This window comes from Trichechus manatus, unplaced genomic scaffold, assembly GCF_000243295.1.
Source record: "Trichechus manatus latirostris isolate Lorelei unplaced genomic scaffold, TriManLat1.0 scaffold00216, whole genome shotgun sequence".
NCBI classification, from domain to species: Eukaryota; Metazoa; Chordata; class Mammalia; order Sirenia; family Trichechidae; genus Trichechus; species Trichechus manatus.
The window spans coordinates 3,608,737-3,631,215 of NW_004444152.1; the positions used below are offsets into that span (position 1 = coordinate 3,608,737).

The window sequence follows — 22,479 nt, forward strand, 5'->3', positions numbered from 1 at the left end:
AAATATTTCCCACGAAGTAGAAATAGCGATAGAAAAGTGATAAGCTGCACCCTGTCAAAGGCAGATAACTTGCAAGACCCAGAAAAACAAGGCAGTCCCATCAAGTTCCGGCTCTCACAGGTTTCAGTCTATAATCCTAGGTGATGAGGGTGGTGGTAAAAGTTTGTGCCAGGGATTGAGGGAGCCCAAACCAAACCTGTTGCCATTGAGTCAATTCTGACTCATAGCGACTCTACAGGACAGATGAGAACTACTCCATAGGGTTTCTAAGGAGTGACTGGTGGATTCGAACTGCTGACCTTTTGGTTAGCAGCTAATCTGTTAACTACTGTACCACCAGGGCTCCTGAGGGAGTCCAAAAACAAAAAAACCAAACTTCTTGCTGTCGAGTCGATCCCAATTCTTAGTGACCCTATAGGACAGAGTAGAACTGCCCCATAGGGTTTCCAAGGAGCACATGGTGGATTCAAACTGCCAACCTTTTGATTTGCAGCTGTGGCTCTTAACCACTGCGCCACCAGGAGGGGAAAGTAATCTTCCCTGGGGAGGACACCAGGATGAGATTTGTGTGATGGAGCCAGCATACCTAGTCTGCATCTTGTCAGTGGTCCCAAGCAGGGCTTGCCCCTGGCACGGCCTCAGGAAATGTCTGTTGGGTTAGTTTTGGAATGAAGATTCAGTCCCTGTCTTCAGTGGCTTCCCAGTCTTGCTAAAAGGAAGCCTTGCCCCCTCTAAGTTTCCGTTGATTTTTGGGCGAGGGGGCAGTTAGAGAGACTGAGGCTCAGGTTGTGCTGATTGCCTTGAGCTTCCAGACACACGAAGTCTCCTCTTGTCCCATTTCTATGTAAAACCTTCCTGGGCTTACCCCTTTGCCTTCAGGGTAAAGTACAAATTCTTTAGCTTGGCAGCCAAGACCTTCAGTAGCTGGACTCTTTTCTTCAGACTAGACCAGGACTTTTCAACCCTGGCACTGTTGACATTTTGGGTTGGATAATTCTTGGGGGGTTGGTCCGTGCAGTTTAATTTAGCAGCATCCCTGGGTTTTACGTACTAGGTGCCATTAGTACCCCCACCCCTAATTGTGACAACCAAAAATGTCTCCGGACATTGCCCCATGTCCCCTGAGGGGCAAAATTGCCCCAGTCAGGAACCACTGGACTAGAGGTATCAGCCACTCGGAACCTCTTTCAGTTCCAAGAGTGTGCTTTGCTATCCCTTCCCTCACAGACTTAGCGCGTGCTTCTCCCCTCTTCACCTGATTAACCTTACTAGTCAGATGCCCCCTCCCAGCCCTCCCCTCACCTGAAGCTCTTCATGACACCCTTAGTTGGGTCAAGCACCCCTTCTGGGCTCCCTGGGTTCCCCCATCCCAGCCCTGCTGACTCGGGGTCATCACTGTCTGGGGACAGGTCTGTCTCCTGCACTGTGAGCCTCAGGAAGTCAGGGCCGGGGCTGTTGTCACCACTGTGGGAGTGGATGGGACAAACAGTCTAAATGAGGAAAGCGTATGGCAGGTCAGATGACCGTAAGTGCCATGGAGAAAACTAAAGCTGGGGAGAGGGCTAGGGAGTGAGGGTGGGGGGCAGGAGGGTTGCAGTTTAAATAGGGTGATCAGGGAAGGCCTTCCTGAGGAGGTGACATTGGAACGAAGATTTGCGGGAGGTGAGGGAGGGAGTCGTGCGGATATACTTGGGGGCCAAGTGTGCCAGGTAAAGGAACAGCAAGTGCAAAGACCCTGAGGTGGGATGTGCCTGGCAGAGGAAGGCCCAGCGAGGAGGCCAGGCTGGCTGGAGCAGATGAGTGAGGAAGAGAGATAGGGCACGGACCAGTTAGAGGGGGCCCTGGGAGGCTTGGTGAGGACTTTGCCTTACTCTGAGGGAAGTGGAAACCATAATTTAGACACTAACAACCATAACATTCTCCCACTGTAAATATCTAGCTCAGTGGCTATTAGTGTGTGCAGTTGTGTGTGTGGGTGTGGTGCAGCTATCACCACAGTCTAGTTGTAGAACACGTCCATCCCCTCAGAAAGTTCTCAGGGTCCCTTTTGCAGTCAGGCCTTGCTTCCACCGCCAGCCCCCTCCCTACTGATATGCCTTCTGTCTCTGTAGTTTTGTCTTTTCTAAAAATTTCACAAAAATGGAATTGTACAACACGTAGTCTTATGTTCGGTCTCTCACTTGGCACAGTGTTTTTGAGGTTCACCCAGTTGTTGTGTGGATCAGTAGTGGCTCCTTTTTGTTGCTGAGTAATATTCCACTCAGATCCACAATCAACGTCCATAGAAGCAACAGTTAGGAAATCAAATGACATACTGCATTGGGCAAATCTGCTGCAAAAGGTCTCTTTAAAGTGTTCAAAAGCAAAGATGTCACTTTGAGGACTAAGGTGCTCCTGACCCAAGCCATGGTATTTTCTATCACTTCATATGCTGGACAATGAATAAGGAAGATGGAAGAATTGACGCCTTTGAATTATGGTGTTGGTGAGGAATATTGAATATACCATGGACTGCCAGAAGAACAAACAAATCTGTCTTGGAAGAAGTATAGCCAGAGTGTTCCTTAGAAGCGAGGATGGCGTGACTTCGTCTCATGTACTTTGGAGACGTTATCAAGAGAGACCAGTCCCTGGAGGAGGATATCATGCTTGGTAAAGTAGAGGGTCAGTGAAAAAGAGGAAGACCCTCAATGAGATGATTGACACAGTGGCTGCAACAGCAGGCTCAAGCATAACAACGATTGTGAGGATGGCGCAGGACCGGGCAGTGGTTCATTCTGTTGTACGTAGGGTCGCTATGAGTTGGAAGCGACTCAACGGCACCTAGCAACAATGGTATTCTATTGGAGGGATACATCAGAGTCTTTATTCATTCATTCGTTGAAGGACATTTGGGTTGTTTCTACCTCTTGGCTGTTATGAATATTGCTGCTGTGAACATTCAAGTGTAAGCTTTTGTATAGATGTATGATTTCGTTTCTTTTGGGTAGGTACCTAGGAGTCTGATTGCTAGTTTGGATGGTAGGCACATATTTAACATTTTAAGGAACTCCCAGCCTTGACATTCCTATCAGCAGCGTATGAGGGTTCCAATTCCTCTACATCCTTAACAACACTTGCTTTGTCCGTCTTTTTGATTATAGCCGTCCTAGCGGGTGTGAAAGTAGCCCTGGTGGCGTAGTGGTTAAGTGCTCAACTGCTGACTGAAAGGTCGGCAGTTCAAACCCACTAGCAGCTCTGGGAGAAAGATGTGACAGTCTGCTGCCCTAAAGATTCCAGCCTTGGAAACCCTATGAGGCAGTTCTACTCTGTACTGCAGAGTTGCCATGAATCGCAGTCAACTTGATGGCAATGGGTTTAGTGTGTGAGGTGGCATCTCCTTGTGGTTTTAATTTGCGTTTCCCTGGGCAACTTCTCAGTCAGACTGGCCACCACTGTAGGGAAGAGAACAGTCCTGGGAGTCAGCCAGACCTGGGTTCAAGTCCCGGCCTGGCCTCAAGCCTCTTTCCTGAGCTGAGAGATTTTACTTCCATTATGAATCAGTTCAGGCCTGCTGGAAACCCTTACTTGGCCCCTAGCCGCCCCCCAGGAAGGAGGCCAGCCCTGAACAAGGGTGCCCTGTGCCTGTCTGGCCTCCATCCCCCAGCTGCCCCCTGCCCCCACACGCTCACCTCTCCCAGCCAGAACACCTTCCCTCTCCTCCCCGTGTGGCTCCTCTGCCCCAGTCAGAGGGTCTCACCCAGACCTCAGAGGCAGCGCGTCAGGGCGGCCTCCCTGGCTCTCCAGCCCTGAATGGGCTCTTGTCCCCACCTCGGCAGCTGTCACCCCCCTGCTTGTTGCCTTCAGAGCCGTTTTCTGTTTCCCAGTTTTAATTGTCCTGTTTACTGTTCAGCGTGTGTGTTTCCCTCTGGACTGGGAGCTGCGGGAGGGCGGGGCACACAGCTGCGAGCGCACCACGGGTCCCTCAACCCAGCACACAGTAGGTGCTCAGGAAATACTTTTCTCAACAAAGGAAGGAAAAGTTTCATTTCCAAAACACAGGTGTTTTCACCACTGGGGCCTCCGGGCAGAGGTGGAGTGACACACCCACACGAAGAACCGTGGACCAGGGCCACGACCTTTTTTTAAAAAAAATAATAATATTTGATTGTATTTTGGGTGGTTTAGGCCCCAGTTCAACAGTTTCAACACAAGTTGTTCAGTGACGTTGGTTGCGTTCTTCACAGACATGAACGTTCTCACGATTTCCAGTCTGGTTGTCCCGTTTAGCACCGGGGCCTTTCTACCATGGTGCTGTCCCATACCTTGGGGGATGGCAGGGACGAGCTCTTCCTGGTGACAAGGGACACATTGCACAAACACTGACCTCAGCCCCGTGGCAGCCCTGTGGCCACATGGGCCTGTGTCCCCGCTCCCTGGGTGTTCTCAGTCAGGTGGGAGAGGTGGACAGAAGAAGACCTCGCAGATGAGTGGGACTGGGGCAGGGGTGGCGGGGGCCCTCAGAAGGGGTGGGTGTGGGGGATGGAGGCTGGGGGGAGGAGGAAGGCAGGCAGGACCTGGGAAGGCAGCAGCGGGTGAGGAGAGAGGTGGGAGGAATTTTCCCATCTTGGCCAGAGGTCCAAACCTGAGATCCAGAGATTCTCTGTGTCCTCGGTTCCACGTCCAAGTGCACATGTTCCCACAGGGTGGCGGCCCTGCCTACTCCCCCGCCCTGCTCAACCTGTGGTCCTCGTGCTTCCTGAGAGACCCAGACCAGTGGCCTCACCTCCCTGAGCCTCCATTTCTTTAGCTGCCAAGCAGCCATGTTGGCAGTCCCTGCCTCACAGGGTGGTGTGTTGGGGTGTGCTGGGTGCTGCTGTTTTCATGGGCATGGCCTGTGCTCTGGTGAGGTTCTCTATGTCTGTCTCACCTGCTGGACCAGGAGCCTACAGGGCCTGGTACAGAGGAGGTCCCAGGATCTGTTTGCCCAGGGAGGACCTTCAGGTAAACCCGAGTTCTGCAGAATCTGACACCTGCCACAGGCCCCTCCTGCGTTGTCCCCAACAGCTCCCTTCCTGCATCCTGGGCTCCAGCCCCAGGGACAGTGGACGGTCCTCAGAACCTGACTGTGTATCTGCGTCTCTCACCTTCTGTTTCTGCACCAGCCATTCCCTCTGCTGGAACACTCTGTTTCCGTCACCACCTCCTCTCACGGGCCAGCTTGTTGTATTTTAGGTCTCAGCTCCAACGTCCGCCTCCTCCAGGAAGCCCTCCATGACTCCCAAGCTGGACAAAGTGTACCCCTGGCTCTCCCAGCCCTGCCCACTTTGGGTTGTCGCTGTGTGGGGACGGGGCTGTCCCCTCATTGGACTGTGAGCCCCAGGAAGGCAGGGCTAGGGCTGTCTTGGTCCCCTCTGTGTCCCCAGCACAGAGGAGGCGCTTGGGGAGTGTTTCCCTCTGGAAGGAAGAAGACCCGTCACTCTTCCTGGGTGCTTTTATTTATTCTGCCAATGATGGTCCAGTGTCTGCTCTGCGCTCAGCCCTGTGCGGGGCCTGGTTCATGGTGGAGCCTGAGACAGCCCCAGTTTTGCAGGTCACATCCTCCCTCCTCACCTAGCTTCTGTCCCCACAGGTCACCAGCAATGGCAGCATTGGGAGGGACCCGCCGGCAGAGACCCAGCCCCAGAACCCGCCACCCCAGCCAGCACCCAACGCCTGGCAGGTCATCAAGGGCGTGCTGTTCAGGTGAGCAGACGGGACTCTTGTTTCGGTCCTTAAAAAAATTCAAGTAAGAGAAGCAGGAGGAAGAAAGTCAAAGTCCCTGAAGGTGACCGTCATTACTGTGTTGGTGGCGATCCTTCATGTGTGGGTTCGGGCACCCATTCCTGGGCAGTGGGGTGAGGGCTGCCTTCTTGGAGCCCAGCCTCTAGCTGAGGCCCGGGAGATGCAGCTGTGGAGCCAGGGCTCTGTCTGTCTACCTAGACCGGGTGACCCTCGCCTTCCTGCTCGGGCCTTGTGTGCCCATCTACAAAGTGGACCCTGCGTGAGTGTCCTAGGGCTGCCGTAACAAAGTACCACCACGCGGGTGCCTTATAAGAACAGAAATTTATTCTCTTGCACTTCTGGAGGCTGGGAGTCCAAGATCAGGGTGTCGGCCATTTAGGTTCCTTCTGAGGCCTCTGAGGGGGAGTCTGTTCCATGCCTCTCACCTAGCTTCTGATGATGGCCAGTGAGCCTTGACGTTCCTTGGCTTGTAGGTGCATCACTCCAGTCTCTGCTCTGTCTTCACCTGACCGTCTTCCCACTGTGTCTTTCTCTCTGTCCTCTTTTATAAGGACACCACTCAGGTGGGATGAGGACCCACCTTACTCCAGTGTGACCTCATGTTAATTTAACTGATGATAATCGCAAAGACCCAATTTCCAAACAAGGTCACTTGCTCACAGGTACAGGGATTAGGACTTCAATTTATCTTTTTAGGGGACATGATTCAATCCATAGCAGACACTTTTTCTGTTTCCTTTTGGAGAAGTATATTAGCAAAATGGTTGAGAGTCCAGGCCCTGCAGTTAGGCAGTCAGCTCCTCCCCTCAGCAGCCATAAGGAGGTACACGGCAGAGTTGTTTAAAAGCTGTCATCCCCTTAGCTAGGGCGCCCCCACCCAGCCACATCCAGCTGCAAGGGAGTCTGGGAAACATGCTCTTTATTCTTTTTTTTTAATATGCTTTAGGTGAAAGTTTACAGCTCGGGTTAGTTTCTCATTAAAAAATTTATATTGTACTGTTTTGTCACATTGGTTGCAATCCCTGCAATGTGACAACACTCTCCCCCTTTCCACTCCGGGTTCCCTGTGTCCATTTGTCCAGTTCCTGTCCCTTCTGACCTTCTTGCCTTGGCTTTTGGGCAGAAGTTGCCCATTTGGTCTCGAATGTTTGATTGAACTAAGAAGCATGTTCCTCACATATGTTGTTTGTTTTATAGATCTGTATAATCTTTGACTGAAAAGTGGGCTTTGGGAGCGGTTTCAGTTCTGGGTTAGCACGGTGTCTGAGGGCCATAGTCTTAGGGGTTCCTCCAGTCTCTGTGCTCTTTATTCTGGGAACTTCCCAGCAGGGCTTCTGTTACTGAGGAAGAAGGAGATAGTGGTCTGGGGGGACAACTACTCATTTCTTCCGTAAGGTCTTCCTGGTTTTTTTTCCTAAACTTCGACTAACGTTGTACAAGATAAAATAATCATACACGAGAGTATAAAGGAGAAAGTAAACAAGGAGGAGAAAATCTCGGTAGCCATCCTTTAAGGACATACCTGTGTCGTTGGCGTTGATGGGATTACTGAAAGATGGTCCTAGTTCAGTTGTTTAAAATGGAGAAAAATTGGTAGCTACCTCCCTGTCCAGAGTAAGGAGTCAGCTCATAAAGTTGGGAGGAGTAACATCATGTAGTGTGTGAGGATGAAGTCCTTCCCCCGCCACCCCTGAGCCGTGGGACTTGGTCAGGTGATTGCCCCTCACCTGCCTCAGTTTCCACCTATGAATCCTGACCATTAGCTCACGGGGTCATTGAAAGGATTTCACGAGCATTTGGGTCAGCCATGAGCGCAGGACCTGGCATGTACTCTGTAAATGTTGGCCACGATCGTTTTTCAGGTTGCTTTTATTATTCAGTGTTAAAAAAAAAAAAAAAAAAAAAATTAAAAAGTCACGGGCCTCCATGATCTTGAATCACCAGACAGTTTACTCTGGCTCTGTAGAAATTGTTGAGATGGCATGTTTTATTATGTATATTTTCACCAAAAAAAAAAAAAAAAAAAACACAGAAAATATAAAGAGAAATAACTGAAAAATTGTTCTTGGATACTGACACAGTCAACTGATCCCATTCTGGGTGGGACAGAACCTTGTACCCTCTGAGAACGTCACACAGGACACTGATAAGCTGGGCAGGAAAGAAACCTCCCATTGTGCCCAGCCCTGAAACCTGGGAGTCATTCCTGACTTCCATTTATCCCAGGCTTTGTTGACCACAGAGCCCTGTCCCTTCTCTTCCCAGTCCCCTGCCCCCGTGTCCAAGCAATGACTTAGAATTTTCATCTATATCAATTTCTTTTTTTCATGCTCCAAGCAGCTATGAATAAAGCGTATTTTTATTTTTCCCTTCATTTTCGCATAAGAGGTAGCACATTTTACCCACTGTTCCGCAGCTTGATTTTTTTCATTAACGATGTATCTCAGAAAGCTTTCCACATCAGTATATGAGAGAATGCCTTAACATAGACTTTTATAATACAGCCACAGTACAAGCTCATTTCCTTCCTTAGAAGTGTTGTTAGCTGCCTCTGAGTCGGCCCTGACTCATGGCGACCCCATGCACAACAGAATAAAATGCTGCATGGTCCTGCGCCATCCCCATGATCAGTGGGGGATGGGACTCTTGTGATCTGTAGGTTTTCATTGGCTGATTTTCAGAAGTGGATCGCCAAGCTTTTCTTCCTGATCTGTCCTAGTCTGGAAGCTCTGCTGAAGCCTCTTCAGCATCATAGCAACATGTAAGCGTCCACTGACAGACAGGTGGAGGCTGCACGTGAGGTACACTGGCTGGGAATCGAACCCTGGTCTCTAGCATGGAAAGCGAGAATTGTACCACTGAATCACCACTGCCCCCTTCCTTTGAGTTAGGCAGCACCAAACATCAGGCTGGGTGAGTGCTCAGAGACTATCTTGTATAGAGTTCCTAAATGGGATTCAGGGTTTGTTTTCAGGGCCCCTTGAACTCCAAAAAGAAGCTCCAAGCAGATTCGGTGAGAGTGAGTTTTTTTAGGGGCCAGGGGTGGTGTCCATGGCTTTGGGCACATCCCCATGGAAATTATACCAGTAGTTACCCGGGTGGCACAAACAGTTAAACGCTTGATTACTAGCTGAAAGTAGACAGTTTGAACCCACCCAGAGGTACCTTGGAAGACAGGCCTGGCAATCTGCTTCTGAAAGTTTACAGCCTTGAAAACCCAATGGAGCACTTCTACTCTGCATACATGGGGTCACTGTGAGTCAGCATCGATGACAGCTAAGGACAACAAAGTTACCTGGAGCAGGGAGTTGGGTGAGAACAGGGTAGATAAAGGGATGGGATGGGAGGGAGAGTTTTCCTTATATATCTTTTCATGTAATTTTAAAATGTCTCAACCATGTGAACATGGAATACTCATTTGCATTTGGAGGAGGAGTATTTCATGTTATTTGGCTTGCTTACCCCAATAAGTTGTAAAGCCACTAGGGGCAGGCTGGTCTCCTGCAGGCACCTCGTCCTGGAGCAGGGCTGCCCAGCCTGGGATACGTGAATAGACAGGAATGTTCATGAGCCCTCTGAGAGGTACCTGGAACTGTGGGCATACAGCTTCACACAGATGTTATTCAGGAGACTGAGGGGACCTAGAACCTTCCAAAGGTTTGGTCTTGTCTCCTTGTTTTACACGTGGGGACCCAGGAACCCAGGGGGGTGGGACTCCACAGGCCACGTACTAAGCCGGAGGCAGAGCTGCTCGTGGGCGTCCTGCTCCCAGCCTCTCGCTCAGCGTGTGTATTTACTAAGATGGGAGCCTGTCTTGGAGGTGGAGGGGTCCCCAGAGAGCACTGGTTCCAGACCTTCCCCAGCCGTGTGCATCAGGGAGTTCTTGGGGAGGCAGCAGATGGCTCAGCTGGGCCGTGGCCCCTGAGACACTAGACCTAGGGCTCCATGGCTTCTTCGGGCTGAGGCAAGTCCCTATGCCCGAGCCTGTGTTTCTGGGCTCAGCAGGGTGGCGTACCACCCCCAGCAGAATTCCCTCATAGTGTTTTTCTGCCCCAAAGTTCTTTGTTTTTTTCCTATGATGAAAATAACAACACTAATAGCTAATACTTCAAAAGCGCTTATTGTGTATCTCTCAGGCTTTGTTCTAGGTACTTTACATGTATCAGTGCATTTAATGCTTATCAACAACTCTATGAGGTAGGGACTGTTATTAGCAGAAGAGGCAGTGGAGGCCCAGAGGGGTTAAGAGCCATGCCCAAGGTCACACAGTAAGTGGCAGAACTGGGCTTCAGATCCAAGTATCGTAGTTTAGAAGCTAGGCTCTGAGCTTCTCTGCTATACTGCTTTTTATACTTGTAGTTAATAAGTACTTGGATCGTTTAGGAACCCCGGTGGCACAGTAAATAAGCACTTGGCCGCTAACCAAAAGTTAGGCCGTTCGAACCCATCAGCGGCTCTGCAGGAGAAAGATGTGGTGCTCTGCTGCTGGAAACCCTGTGGGGCAGTTCTCCTCTGTCCTGCAGGGTTGCTATGAGTCGGAATCAAATTGATGGCCGTGGGTTTGTTGTTGGTTTTTTTTGAATCATTTATTTATTACACAACTGTGTGTATCTAAGAAACCTAAATTAACACAATACAAGTTTATTTCTCTCTCATGTACCAGTGTGGACGTAGGCAGGCCAGGATTCTGCAGTCTTCTGCAACCCAGACTTCTTGGGTTTTTGTTCTACCGTCGCTAGATCATGTCCCTTACCCTCGTGGCCTGAGATGGCTGCTGAAGATCCAGCCATCACATCTAGGTAGCAGGAGGGAGGAGGAAATCAAGAAGGAACATATCTTCTCTTTAGGGACACTTCCCAAAAGCCCCACATAACACTTTTTATTTCTTTTTAAAAAAAAAAATAAGAACATTTTATTAGTCAGAGCTTCACCATGTATTCCCACCCAGTGTACGGGAGGCTAGAATTGTAGTCGTTATTCTGGGTGGCCAAGGGGCCCGGCTAAAATTCAGGAGTTTTCTTACTGAGGGAGAAGAGGAAGATGCTATTGGGAAGCAAATAGCAGTCTTCCACAGCTTTGTTTAGGGCATTGAAAAGATTCTAATAAGAAAGGCGTAAGGAAGAAGGCAAAAATCACTTCAAGGTGACCGTCATTACTGTATTGGTGGTGATCCTTCTACAGGTTGACTCATGTGCATGCTGTTGTTATTACAGAGCACATCTGCTACAAAGGACCTCTTTATTGTGCTTTAGGTGAAAGTCTACAGAGCAAATTAGTTTCTCATTAAATATTTAATACACAAATTATTTTTGTGACATTGGTTGTGAATCCCGTGGTATGTCATCACTCTCCCTTTCTCCACCCCAGGTTCTCTGTTTCTATTCGTCCAGTTTTCCTGCCCTCTCATCCTTGCTTTTGGGCTGGTGTGCCCGTTTAGTCTAGTATACATGATTAAACTACGAAGCACGTTCCTCATGTGCCCCATAGACCTGTCTCATCTTTAGCTGAAGGGTGAACCTCGGGAGTGACTTCAGTACAGAGTTAAAAGAGTGTCCAGGGGCCATAGTCTTGGGGTTTCTCCAATCTTTGTCAGACCAGCAAGTGTGGTCTCTTTTTTGTGAATTTGAATTTTGTTCTACCTTTTTCTCCCAGTCTGTTAGGGACCCTCTTGTGATCCATGTCAGAACAGTCAGTGGTGGTAGCTGGGCACCATCTAGCTGTTGTGGGCTCTGTCTGGTGGAGGTTGTGGTAGTTGTGGTCCATCCATTAGTCTTTTGGACTAATCTTTCCCTTGTGTCTTTGGTTTTCTTCATTCCCCTTTGCACCAGCTGGGAAGGGACCAGTAGATGTATCTTAGATGGCTGCTCTCAGGCTTTTGAGACCCCAGGTGCTACTCACCACAGTTGGATGTAGAACATTTTCTTTATAAACTGTTATGCCAGTTGAGCTAGATGTCCCGAGACTATGGTCAGCCCTCAGCCTAATAACTTGGTCCCTCAGGGAGTTTGGATATGTCTGTGAAGCTTCTGTGATTTTGCCTTGGTCAAGCTGTACTGACTTCCCCAGTATTGTGTGCTGTCTTACTCGTCACCAAAGTTACCACTTATCTACTATCTAAACCAAACCCGTTGCTGTCAAGTTGATTGCGACTCATAGCGACCCTATAGGACAGAGCAGAGCTGCCCATAGAGTTTCCAAGGAGCGGCTGGTAGATTCGAATGGCCAACCTTTTGTTTAGCAGCCAAGCTTTTAACCACTGCGCCACCAGGGCCCCTATCTACTTATCTGGTGTTTTTCCTTCCCACCCCTCCACTTGCCCCCATTGTTTTAATGCTGTATGTTTTTATTTTGCGTTGTTTGCTTTTGCTCACTTCTACTCTTTACTCCTCCAAACCAAAGGAAACTATTTTAAAGTCTGAGGTATATTACCTCATACCTTTCTCCATTTTTATATTTTTATAAGTAGACATAAAAACGTGTATATAGGTTTATTTTTTTTTACATTGTTTATTATGCAAAATGGAATTGTATTCTATACATTTCCCTTTATCTTGCTTTTCTTTTTTAACAGTGTATCCTGGAAATACTCCCAAGTCAACTACAGTTCTAAGACTCTAATATTATGCTTATTCAGTACTGCAAATTGGGAAAAAGTATTCTAAAAGATTGATTTTTACTAGGATATTGTTTCTGTTTCTATTTTTTCTATGTTATTCTGAGTATGGGTGCTTCTGAAGCTCTCTTGATGCAAATTTTGAGGATTTTGTAACTCAGATTCTGAAACGTCAGAATTCCAGTGTTCTGAGCTTCTGTAATTTTGTTGCTGGTGTCTGTGGTTTCTCTGTTGGTTCTCACTCGTAGTGTCTTGTTTCCTTGTGCGCCTGGTTTATCTTTGGGCTTGTGTTGGTCGTTATACTTGAACATGTATAGGAATGATTTCATACCTAGAGGGAAAATGTGTCTCCCTCTTCCTAGCCCCTGATAACCTCTTGTCTACTTTTTGTCTCTATGCATTTGTCTATTCTAGATATTTCCTATACGTGAGTTCATACAGTATATAATTTGGCTTTTGCCAGCTGCCTGGGGGCATTAGCAGACTGGTCTCTCCTCACACCAGGTCCAAGGCTGGAGATTCCCTGTATCACTCTGGCCATGCGTACCTGGCCTGCAACTCCCGGGGAGGGCTAGTCCACGCCTGCTTTCCCTCATCCTGGTTGTGGAGCCTTTTGGGGTCTTAGCTTCTTGTCGAGTAGGTCGCGGGTTACCTTTTGTGGGCTGTGGCTGGTGTTTCTCTCACTTGTCAAAATTTTTAGTGGATCTCCTTTACTTATTTGTGTTCCAGTTTTCCCTTCAGTTTTGCCTGATAAATCTACAGTCTGTCTATTCTTCAGTGCTTTTAAGAATACATATGTTAGAATGTATATTTTTATATATTCATACGTGAACTTCGTAAAAAAGACATGTAAGAGAACGCGTGTGAGAATACCTAAGCGATATATATTCTTACTGTGTCAAGACATACAATTTATAAGATGTGTTGATACGTATGTTTTGTTATGGTAAAAGATGTATAACATAAAATCTGCCGTTTTAACCTTTTTTGTTTTTTATTTTCACCATTAAAAAAAAAAATTTTTTTTATTGTACTTCACGTGAAGGTTTACAGAACGAATAGTTTCTCATTAAACAGTCAGTACACATACTGTTTTATGACAATGGTTAACAACCCCACGACATGTCGACGCTCTCCCTTCTCGACCTTGGAAGACATTTTTTTTTTTGGTGAAAATATACATAGCCAAAGATACACCATTTCAAAAATTTCTACATGTACAATTCTGTGACATCAATTGCATTCTTCCAGTTGTGCTGCTATTCTCACTATCCTTTTCCAAATATTTTCACCATTTTTTAAGTGTACAGTTCAGTGACATTCATTACATTAAAAATGCTGTGTAACGACAGCATCACTGTTTATTTCCAAAACTTTTTCATCTCCCCAAACAGAAACGCTGTACCCATTGAACAATAACTCCCCATTTCTCCCTACTCCCAGCCTCTGATAATGTCTTATTTCCTTCCTGTCTCTATGTATTTGTCTGTTCTAGATGTTTCATATAAGCAGGGTCGTACAATACGTGTCCTTTTGCGTCTGGCTTCTGTCATCGAGCATGTTTTCAGTGTTCTTCCACGTCATAGCATGTGTCAGGACTCCACTCCTCTTTGTGACTGAACAATACTCCGTTGTATGGATGTCCCACCTTTTGTTTATTCATTCACCTGTTGATGGACATTTGGATTTTTTTCCACCTTTTGGCTATTGTGAATAAGATATATCGTATTTTTACGCAAATGATGTGCGCCTTCTATGTTTGTTTGCCACCCACGCCTTCCCCTCTTGAGGTATTTTTTGTAAGCGTACTATGCTAATTTTTTTTACAGCAACATGTTAAAAATAAACTGACACGGTGGCACATATGAAAATACCTTGCAGGGGGAGAGCAGGTTGGCAAACAAATCTAGAAGGTGTGCATTATTTGCATAAAAATACTTTATTCTTTTTTTTGATAATATTTTATTGTGTTTTTGGTGAAGATTTACACAGCAGTTTAGGTTCCCATTCAGTAGTTTCTACACAAGTTGATCATTGACATTGGATACATTCTTCGCAATGCATGAACATTCTCATTATTTCTGTTCCGTTTGTTCCATTTCCATTAATCTAGTTTCCTGCCCCCTTACGTTTTCATCTTTGTTTGAAGGTAATTGTTGACCGTTTGGTCTCACGTAGGTGATTTTTTAAAGGAACATGTATAAATATATCATTGTATCAAGCCTTTTTTAGTTGTTCTCAACAAGAGAGTTGGTCTGAATAACCTAGCCCTTTGTTACTAAAAACAGGAAGTAACCCATTACTTACTGTCTGCTTTTCCAGTTATTAAGTTGACTTGAAAGTTCTAAAATGGTGTTCTTCTAAGGTTCTGTGCGTCTAAAATGCTGCGACTCCAGATTGCTAGAATTCTCACACTGTGAGATTCCAGGCCACTGGCACGTTGGGTCTCAGGGGTCGAGGATTAGTGCCCTGTAGCCCTGTGGCCACCCGGAGCTCCGGGAAGACTTGGGGTGGGGGTCTGGCTTGAGCCCAGGGCAGTGCCAGGCCCCCACAATACTGGCCAACAGTAGCATCTGGGACCTCTCCCAGGACATGGTCTTTGACTCATTCCAGCGGGTGCCGCTCAGTCTCCCCTGAAAGGTGGGGGCATCTGGACTTCCCGCCATCCCTGCAACTGCCTTCTCAGGGACCCCGGCCGCCTGCCCTGGGTCAGGCGCCAGCAGGTGCCAAGTCAGAGAAGTCAGGTGTTCTAAGGAGGACGGGAAGGCCCAGACTCACCACCTGCCGCTTCCCTCCTCAGGATCTTCATCATCTGGGCCATCAGCAGCTGGTTCCGCCGAGGGCCGGCCCCTCAGGACCAGGTGGGCCCCGGAGGAGCCCCACGCGTCGCCAGCCGCAACCTGTTCCCCAAAGACACTTTAATGGTAACCGCGGGTGGGAGGCCAGGCACGGGGCGTGGACGGGGGTGCGGTAGCTATATGGGCAGTCAGATCAGGCAAGGCCCCTGGCTGCTACCAGGTCCGTGAACACAGGCCAGGATTGAGACCCTCTGGGTCCGTCCAAGGCAGAGGAAACCTGTGTCACCCAGCAACACCCACAAGGAAGAAGTAAACTCTCTTAGTGCTGTGGTGGTGCTCTCTCGGGCAAAGGAACTTCAAAAGTTTCATTCAGCTCTTTAAAGTATTAACAGGGTCATTAGACATTTTATTTAAAAATATGTTCGGGCTTTAAAAGTTGTAAAGGGAGGCATAGGAGGCAAGAAAGGAACGGGAAGGAGGGAGAGAGGGAAGGAGGGAGAGAGGCGAGGAGGGGGAGGGGAGACTGACAAGGCAGAGTGCAAGGGAGAAGGGTGCTTTCGCAGCGGGCCGAAGAGTGGGCAGGGGCTCCGGAGCCTCCACAGCCAGTACTCACACCCGCTAAACGAGGCGTCTCCTGCCTTCACGGTTCTCTGCAGCTCTGGGAGCCTGTGTTCACCAGCACCCTGGAAAATCCTGGTCTACAGGGTGGCCCTTGCTCAGCTGTTCTTCATCAGTGGGCCTTCAGCGCTCTGAGCAAAGACGGCCATGGGGGCCTGAGAAAGGAGGATATTCCTCTCCGAGACCCTGCTCCCCACCTCCCCTGTGTTCCAGGCAGCCAGCTAACACTTGCAGCTCTTGACTGCTTCATCTTGCAGAGCACTGACCAGGAAGGCTGAAGAGGCTGAGAAAGGGCTTCAGGGAGGTCCTGCTCCTTTCTACCCCCAAATTTGAACTGGCAGGCGGGCCATTCTCCGATTGCTCTTTGCTCATAGGCTTCACAGGCTCAGACCAGGACAGATGTGGGTATGAGAAAGCACTCCTACTCTTCTCTCCACCAGCCACTGCCCCTCAAACAAAGAAAACTGTTCACATTAGGGTGTTGACCACAGCTCTTCATCTGCTCTTTGTCAGCCTTCAGAGGCTCTTATGGTGGTCCTAAGCTCTGTCCCTTTCTCCTCCCACCAGAACCTGCACGTGTACATCTCAGAGCACGAGCACTTTACAGACTTCAATGCTACGTCAGCCCTCTTCTGGGAGCAGCATGACCTTGTATACGGCGACTGGACGAGCGGCGAGAACTCAGATGGCTGCTACGAGCACTTTGCTGAGCTTGACATCCCGCAGGTGGGGACATCTTCTGGTTTCCTGCCCCAAGGCTGCTTGACCCCCACTGAAGGCCTTTCCTGCGACCCATTTCCAGCCTGGCGAATCTGGAGTCCAGGCTCCAGGCCTGGCCCTACCCTTGCCTCACACACAGCATCACCACTGGCAGGCCCTTGAGGCCTCTGGGCCTCGGCCTTGCTGTCTGGAAAACATGGATGGGGTTGGAATTGGCCTGTGATCCTCCCCACTTCCTCCAAGCTTCTGTAATCCTGGGTTTAAACCAGTGAAAGGTTAGCCATTGTCCTTGTGGGCGTTCAGTCAGCACCACTTTGTCAGGCAGCCCTGTTTTTCAAGATCACATTAACATTGATTGAGTGCCTAATGTATGCAGGATGCCATGCTAGGCCAATGCATGGAATCCACCCAGCAACCCTGTGAAGTTGTAATTATTAGTATCCCCTTCTGACTGATGAGGAAACAGAGGCACAGAGAGGTTAAGTGGCTTACGCAGGGTCACACAGCTAGTGAGCGATTTGAACCCAGGCTACCTGGCCTGGATTTTGGTGGCCCTGGGTTCAAATCTTGGCTCCTCCATGGTCTGTATGGCAGCAGAGACGATGAACCTTTGTCCCTTCATTTGTAAAACGGGCCTATGTGACAGGGCAGGGGTGGGGCTGCTGTGAGCTCCTGTAGGTGACAGCTTCAGTGTGTGGAGGACGCTCCGCAAATGAGAGTGCTTACAGGTCCAGGCTCCAGGAGGATGACAGGAACCATTCTCCTTCCTCCCCTGAGCTCAGAGCTGGCAGAGACAGCCCGTGAGAGGGAGCTCGAAGTGGGGCTTCAGGGCTTCCCTGGCTGGGCTCCAGATCTGGCCAGAGGGCTTGGCTGCCACTGTCCTGGAACCATGCAGTCACTGGGTGCCTGGTCAGCCTTGGCATCTCCGTAAAGGCAGCCCCCTCCCTGCTGGACAGCACCCTGTGCAGGCAGGCGGGGCGCAGATGGGGGACTCCCCACTTGGGTGGATGAGTCTTGCCTCTCCTAGGCCAGTGCACCGAGGGGCTGAGAGAAGTTGGGCTTTTGTGTTCCTTGTTCCTGATTTCCTCCTGTCTCGCCTGTCCAGCTCCTGCTTGTCTTGGGGTCTCAGCTCCAATGTCCCCTCCTCCATGAAGTTCTCCTTGACCTCCAGGCTGGGTCAGAGGCTCCCTCTGGGCTCTCATGGCCTCCTGGGCTCCCCTGTCCCAGCCCCACCCACTCTGGGTCATCATTCTTTGGGGACGGGTCTGTGTCCCCTGCTGCACAGAGCCCTGTGAGGGCAGGGCGGGGGCTGTCTCAGTCCCTGCTGTGTCCCCAGCATTGCCCATCATGGGACCAGACACAGAACCAGTGAACGCTGAACTGATGAACAAGGGAGATGGCCATCTCATTGGGGCCATGTAGTCCTGCACCCAGGACAGCCGCCCTCGCGTTCATTTCTCCCCAGCAGGCTCCCCCTTCCGCCTCCTCTGGGTGGGGGCAGTCTGTCTTGCTGCTGTTAGCTGCCGTCAAGTCAGCCCCTGACTCATGGTGACCCTCGGCATAATCGAATGAAACACTGCCTGGTCCTGGCCCATCACCATGATCAGCTGTGGATCCGACCATTGTGATCCATAGGGTTTTCATAGGCTGATTTTTGGAAGTAGATTACCAGGTTTTTCTTCCTAGTCTGTCTTAGTCTGGAAGCTCTGCTGAAACCTGCTCAGCATCTTAGTAACAACAAGCTTCCACTGACAGACAGGTGGTGGCTGCGCCTGAGGTGCATGGGCCAGGAATCAAACCTGAGTCTCCTGCATGGAAGGGGAGAACTCTACCATGGAACCACTGCTCCCCCCATCTCTGTCTTAACCCATTGCTGTCAGTCGATTCCAAGTCATAGCAACCCTATAGGACAGAGGAGAACTGGCCCATAGGGTTTCCAAAGAGCGGCTGGTGGATTCGAACAGCCAGTCTTTTGATTAGCACCTGTAACTCTCAACCACTGCACCACCAGGGCTCCATCTCTTTCTTAGTGAAGTAATATTTATCGTGCCTGGAGCAGGTCCGTCTGGGCGGCTGGAAATAGATGTGGACACCATCTTTCTGACCCATGCTGAGGGGTGGCTCCCACAGAGACCTCAATTCCAGCCCCTGGCCCTCTCCCCAGACCCTGCTCTGAGGTCCAAGGAATGCCAAGGGGTTGGCAAGCTGGTCTGACTTGAACTTTCGTATGTAGCCCTCCTTCCCAGCCTTGGGGTGGGAGTATGTGTGTGTGTTCATGGATGTAAAAGGCAGGCAGTGAGGAGGAAAATCAACTGTGCTGGAGGATGGTTCAGACCTGGCCTTCACCACCCACCTTCCACCCTGTGCCCTCGAACAAGTCACCACCCCTCTCAGTTTCCTCACCTGTATCCAGTGGGAGTCAGAGTAGTCCCCACTCCCTGGGCAGCAGTGAAGGTTAATGAGGTGATATGAGAAAGGCCCGGGCAGAGAGGGCCTAGTGTGGAGGTGCTGATACCAATGTGAGGGGCGCAGGATTGGATGGACTGGGTTCAGATCCACTTGCTCACTGCATGTTGCGTAGTCCCTCTATGAGAGCCTCATTGTCCTCATCTGGAAAATGGGATAGTAACATGGCTGCCGACCAAAAGGTCGGTGGTTTGAGTCCAACCAGAGGTGCCTCAGCAGAAAGGCCTGGTGATCTACTTCTGAAAAACCAGCCATTGAAAACTGTACAGAGCACAGTTCTGCCCTGACTCATGGAGTCACCATGAGTTGGAGTCAACTCAATGGAAACAGTTTTTTTAACATGACCTTTGGCAGAGGGTTCACGTATGTTATACAAATGTTAAGTCGTTGGGTTAAACTCCTTGTCATCGAGTCGATTCTGACTCATAGAGACCCTGTAGGTCAGAGTAGAACTGCCCCATAGGGTTTCGAAAGCTGTAATCTTTATGGGAGCAGACTGCCACATCTTTCTCCTGCGGAGAGGCTGATGGGTTTGAATCGCTAACCTTTTGCTGCTCAACTGAGCACTTTAACCACTGCGCCACAGGGCTCCTTCTCTTTGGATTACGGGGTTAATATTTGATGTGCCTAGGTCTGCGCGTAATAAGGCTCTGTGTCGGTCCTCATCTTACTTGATGAGTTAAGGTCACTAACGCTTGCTGAGCGCTGAGGTCAGTGCTGTAATTACCCGCATTTTCCAGGTGGGGCACTGAGGCTCAGATGGTGAAGCCTGAGATCACACAGCACTTATGTGCTGCAGGAGGATTTGCATCCAAGTCTTGTCTGATGCCAGTGTTTTGTTCTTTGCCACTGAGCAGCCCTGTCCGCCCTCAACGCTCAGTAGTAAATGGCAGGAGAATTGAGGGAGGGGCCGTCCTGAGGGGTCTCAGTGTTTCCTTCTGTCAGTTAACCCGCCAGCCCACCTGCTTGTCTGTCTCTTGCAGAGCGTCCAGCAGAATGGCTCCATCTACATCCATGTCTACTTTACCAAGAGTGGGTTCCACCCAGACCCCCGGCAGAAGGCCCTGTACCGCCGGCTCGCCACAGTTCACATGTCCCGGAGTAAGTCCCTCCCCCGTGGCCTAGACCCACTGTCCAGGTGCTCAGTGTCCTGGGAGCCAACGCATGGGCTGGTGTGGTAGGCAGCCAGTCCCAGGCTCAGAGGGGCAGGGGTTGGCAGGACGAGTTTAACCCACTGCCCTTTATGAGCTGCATGGTCTGACTGTGGACACCCGCTGGGTGGACGCAGAGGAGGAGCTTGGAGACAATGGAGGGAGCAGCTTAGAAAGAGCAGGGGGAGAAAGGGACTTGTGAAGGGGAGGAATCTGCTGTTAAAAGTGGAAGGACTGAGGACTGCTGGCGCACAGTACAGGGCCTGAGAGAAGTAAACTAAACCAAACTGACTGCCGCCGAGTCAATTCCAACTCCTAGCGACCCTGTAGGACAGGGTAGAACTCCCGACAGGGTGTCCAAAGCTGTAATCCTTACGGAAGCAGACTGCCACATCTTTCTCCTGCAGAGTGGCTGGTGGGTGCGAACCACTGACCTTTTATTTTGGTTAGTAGCCAAGCGCTTTTAACCGCTGTGCCCCCAGGGCTCCTTGTGAGAGAAATAGATGCTGAAAAATAATTTGTGAATGAAGGAAGGACTGACTGAATGAACACAGGGAGCCAAGAGGACCTTCGAGATGGGGGGACGAGCTCTGTAATTGCATTGTTGTCGGCTCAGCCCGCATGAACCTGTGCTGCATAAACACCTGCCCTTGGAGACAGGGGTTGATGTCTGTGCAGGTGTATCATGGAACAGTGCTCCCAGGTGGCCTGCTTGAGGTCCTGCATGGCTGTGCTGTGCCCTCGGTCCCTTCCTTGACCAAGGCAAGGCCATGAGGGCTGCGCAGTGAGAAGCGGTCTTCCTTTGCGAGGCTGCCCTCCATACTCATTCTGGCTAGCCTCCGGGTGGTGCTGGGCGTCCAGTGCGAGGATCGCAATTAGATGACCAGCCCCTGGGACCCACCAGTGGCCTGAGAAGCCCTGGGTTGGGACTTGCCATTTGCAAGTTCCAACATGGCCTCATAACGAAACTGAGATTTTCTCCACCCCAGGCACTTTGTTAAACATTTTTATGTTTTATGACACGTATACGGTTTAAAATTCAAATAATTCAACCAAACAGTGAAAAACCAAGCCATTTCGTGTCCACCGTTTCCCACCCCAATTCCCACTCCCATAGGCGACCACTTTGAAACTCTTGTAGCCGTTTCTTCTGCCACCTCACCTACATGGCTCTAATTTCACAAGTGGATGCCGCAGTGTCTCGGTTTTTCAGTTTCAGACTGTCTTAGTGACCTTGTGCTGCCACAACAGAAATACCACAGGTGGATGGCTTTTAAAGAACAGATCTTTTCTCACAGTTCTGGAGGCTAAGAGTCCAAGTCAGGGTCTCGGCTGTGTCGTTTCCCTCTGTGAGTGTCTCTACTAGTTTTGGTGTCTGCCGGCAATCTTTGGTGTTCCTTGGCTTGAAGACCATCCTCACATGTCATCTGTCTTCGCCGGGGGTGGGTGGGTGGGTGTGGGTGTGTGCGTGTGCGTGTGCGTGTGCGTGTGTGTGTGTGTGTCTCTGTGTCTATTCCAATCTTTTTATAACTGAGAAGTGACTAGGTTTAAGATCCACTGTAAACTGGTATGACCTCAACCGATTGATTACATTGTATTAGATTGCGTTATGGAAGGGAATTACGTTAGATTACATTAGATTTAAGGTAGTTACATTACAGAGTCCCTGGGTAGTACAAATGGTTAACACTCTTGCCTGCTAACCAAACGATGGGAGGTTTGAGTCCATCCGGAGGTGCCTTGAAAGAAAATCCTGGCAATTCTACTTCTCAAAAATCAGCCATTGAGAAAACCCTACGGAGCACAGTTACACTCTGACACACATGAGGTTTCCATGAGTTGGAATCGACTTGATGGCAACTGGTTTTTTGTTTTGTTTGAACTACTCTGTGACACCGACTAACCTAGTGTTTGGTCAAACCATTGGGAACCATAGCTTAGCCCAGCTGACACATAAAATTAACTGTCACAAAGGCATTACTTACTGACTTCTACTCCGAAAGAGGAAATCCTTCCCAGTACAGGAATATACCACAACTGGGTGGCCTTAAAGAACGGATCAAACGACGTATTGTGTTGGGCAAATCTGCTGCAAAAGATCTCTTTAAAGTATTAAAAAGCAAAGATGTCACTTTGAGGACTAAGGTGGGCCTGACCCAAGCCATGATATTTTCAATCGCCTCGTGTGCATGGGAAAGCTGGACAGTGAATAAGAAGACGAAAGACGAATTGATGCCTTTGAATTGAGATGTTGGCAAAGAATATTGAATATACCATGTACTGCCAGAAGAACAAACAAATCTGTCTTGGAAGAAGTACAGCCAGAATGCTCCTTAGAAGCAAGGATGGC

At 49.4% G+C, this 22,479-nt stretch overlaps 1 protein-coding gene across 1 annotated transcript in view; it reads left to right on the forward strand.

The window, feature by feature from the left end:
- The window catches only part of CLPTM1 (CLPTM1 regulator of GABA type A receptor forward trafficking), a 38,128-nt gene that overhangs the window by 1,328 nt on the left and 14,321 nt on the right, over positions 1-22,479 (forward strand). The window contains exons 2-5 of the mRNA XM_004388791.2: positions 5,612-5,724; positions 15,177-15,300; positions 16,360-16,518; positions 19,962-20,079. Of these exons, the coding sequence (XP_004388848.1) occupies positions 5,612-5,724; positions 15,177-15,300; positions 16,360-16,518; positions 19,962-20,079 (514 nt within the window). The remainder of the gene's footprint in view (positions 1-5,611; positions 5,725-15,176; positions 15,301-16,359; positions 16,519-19,961; positions 20,080-22,479) is intronic.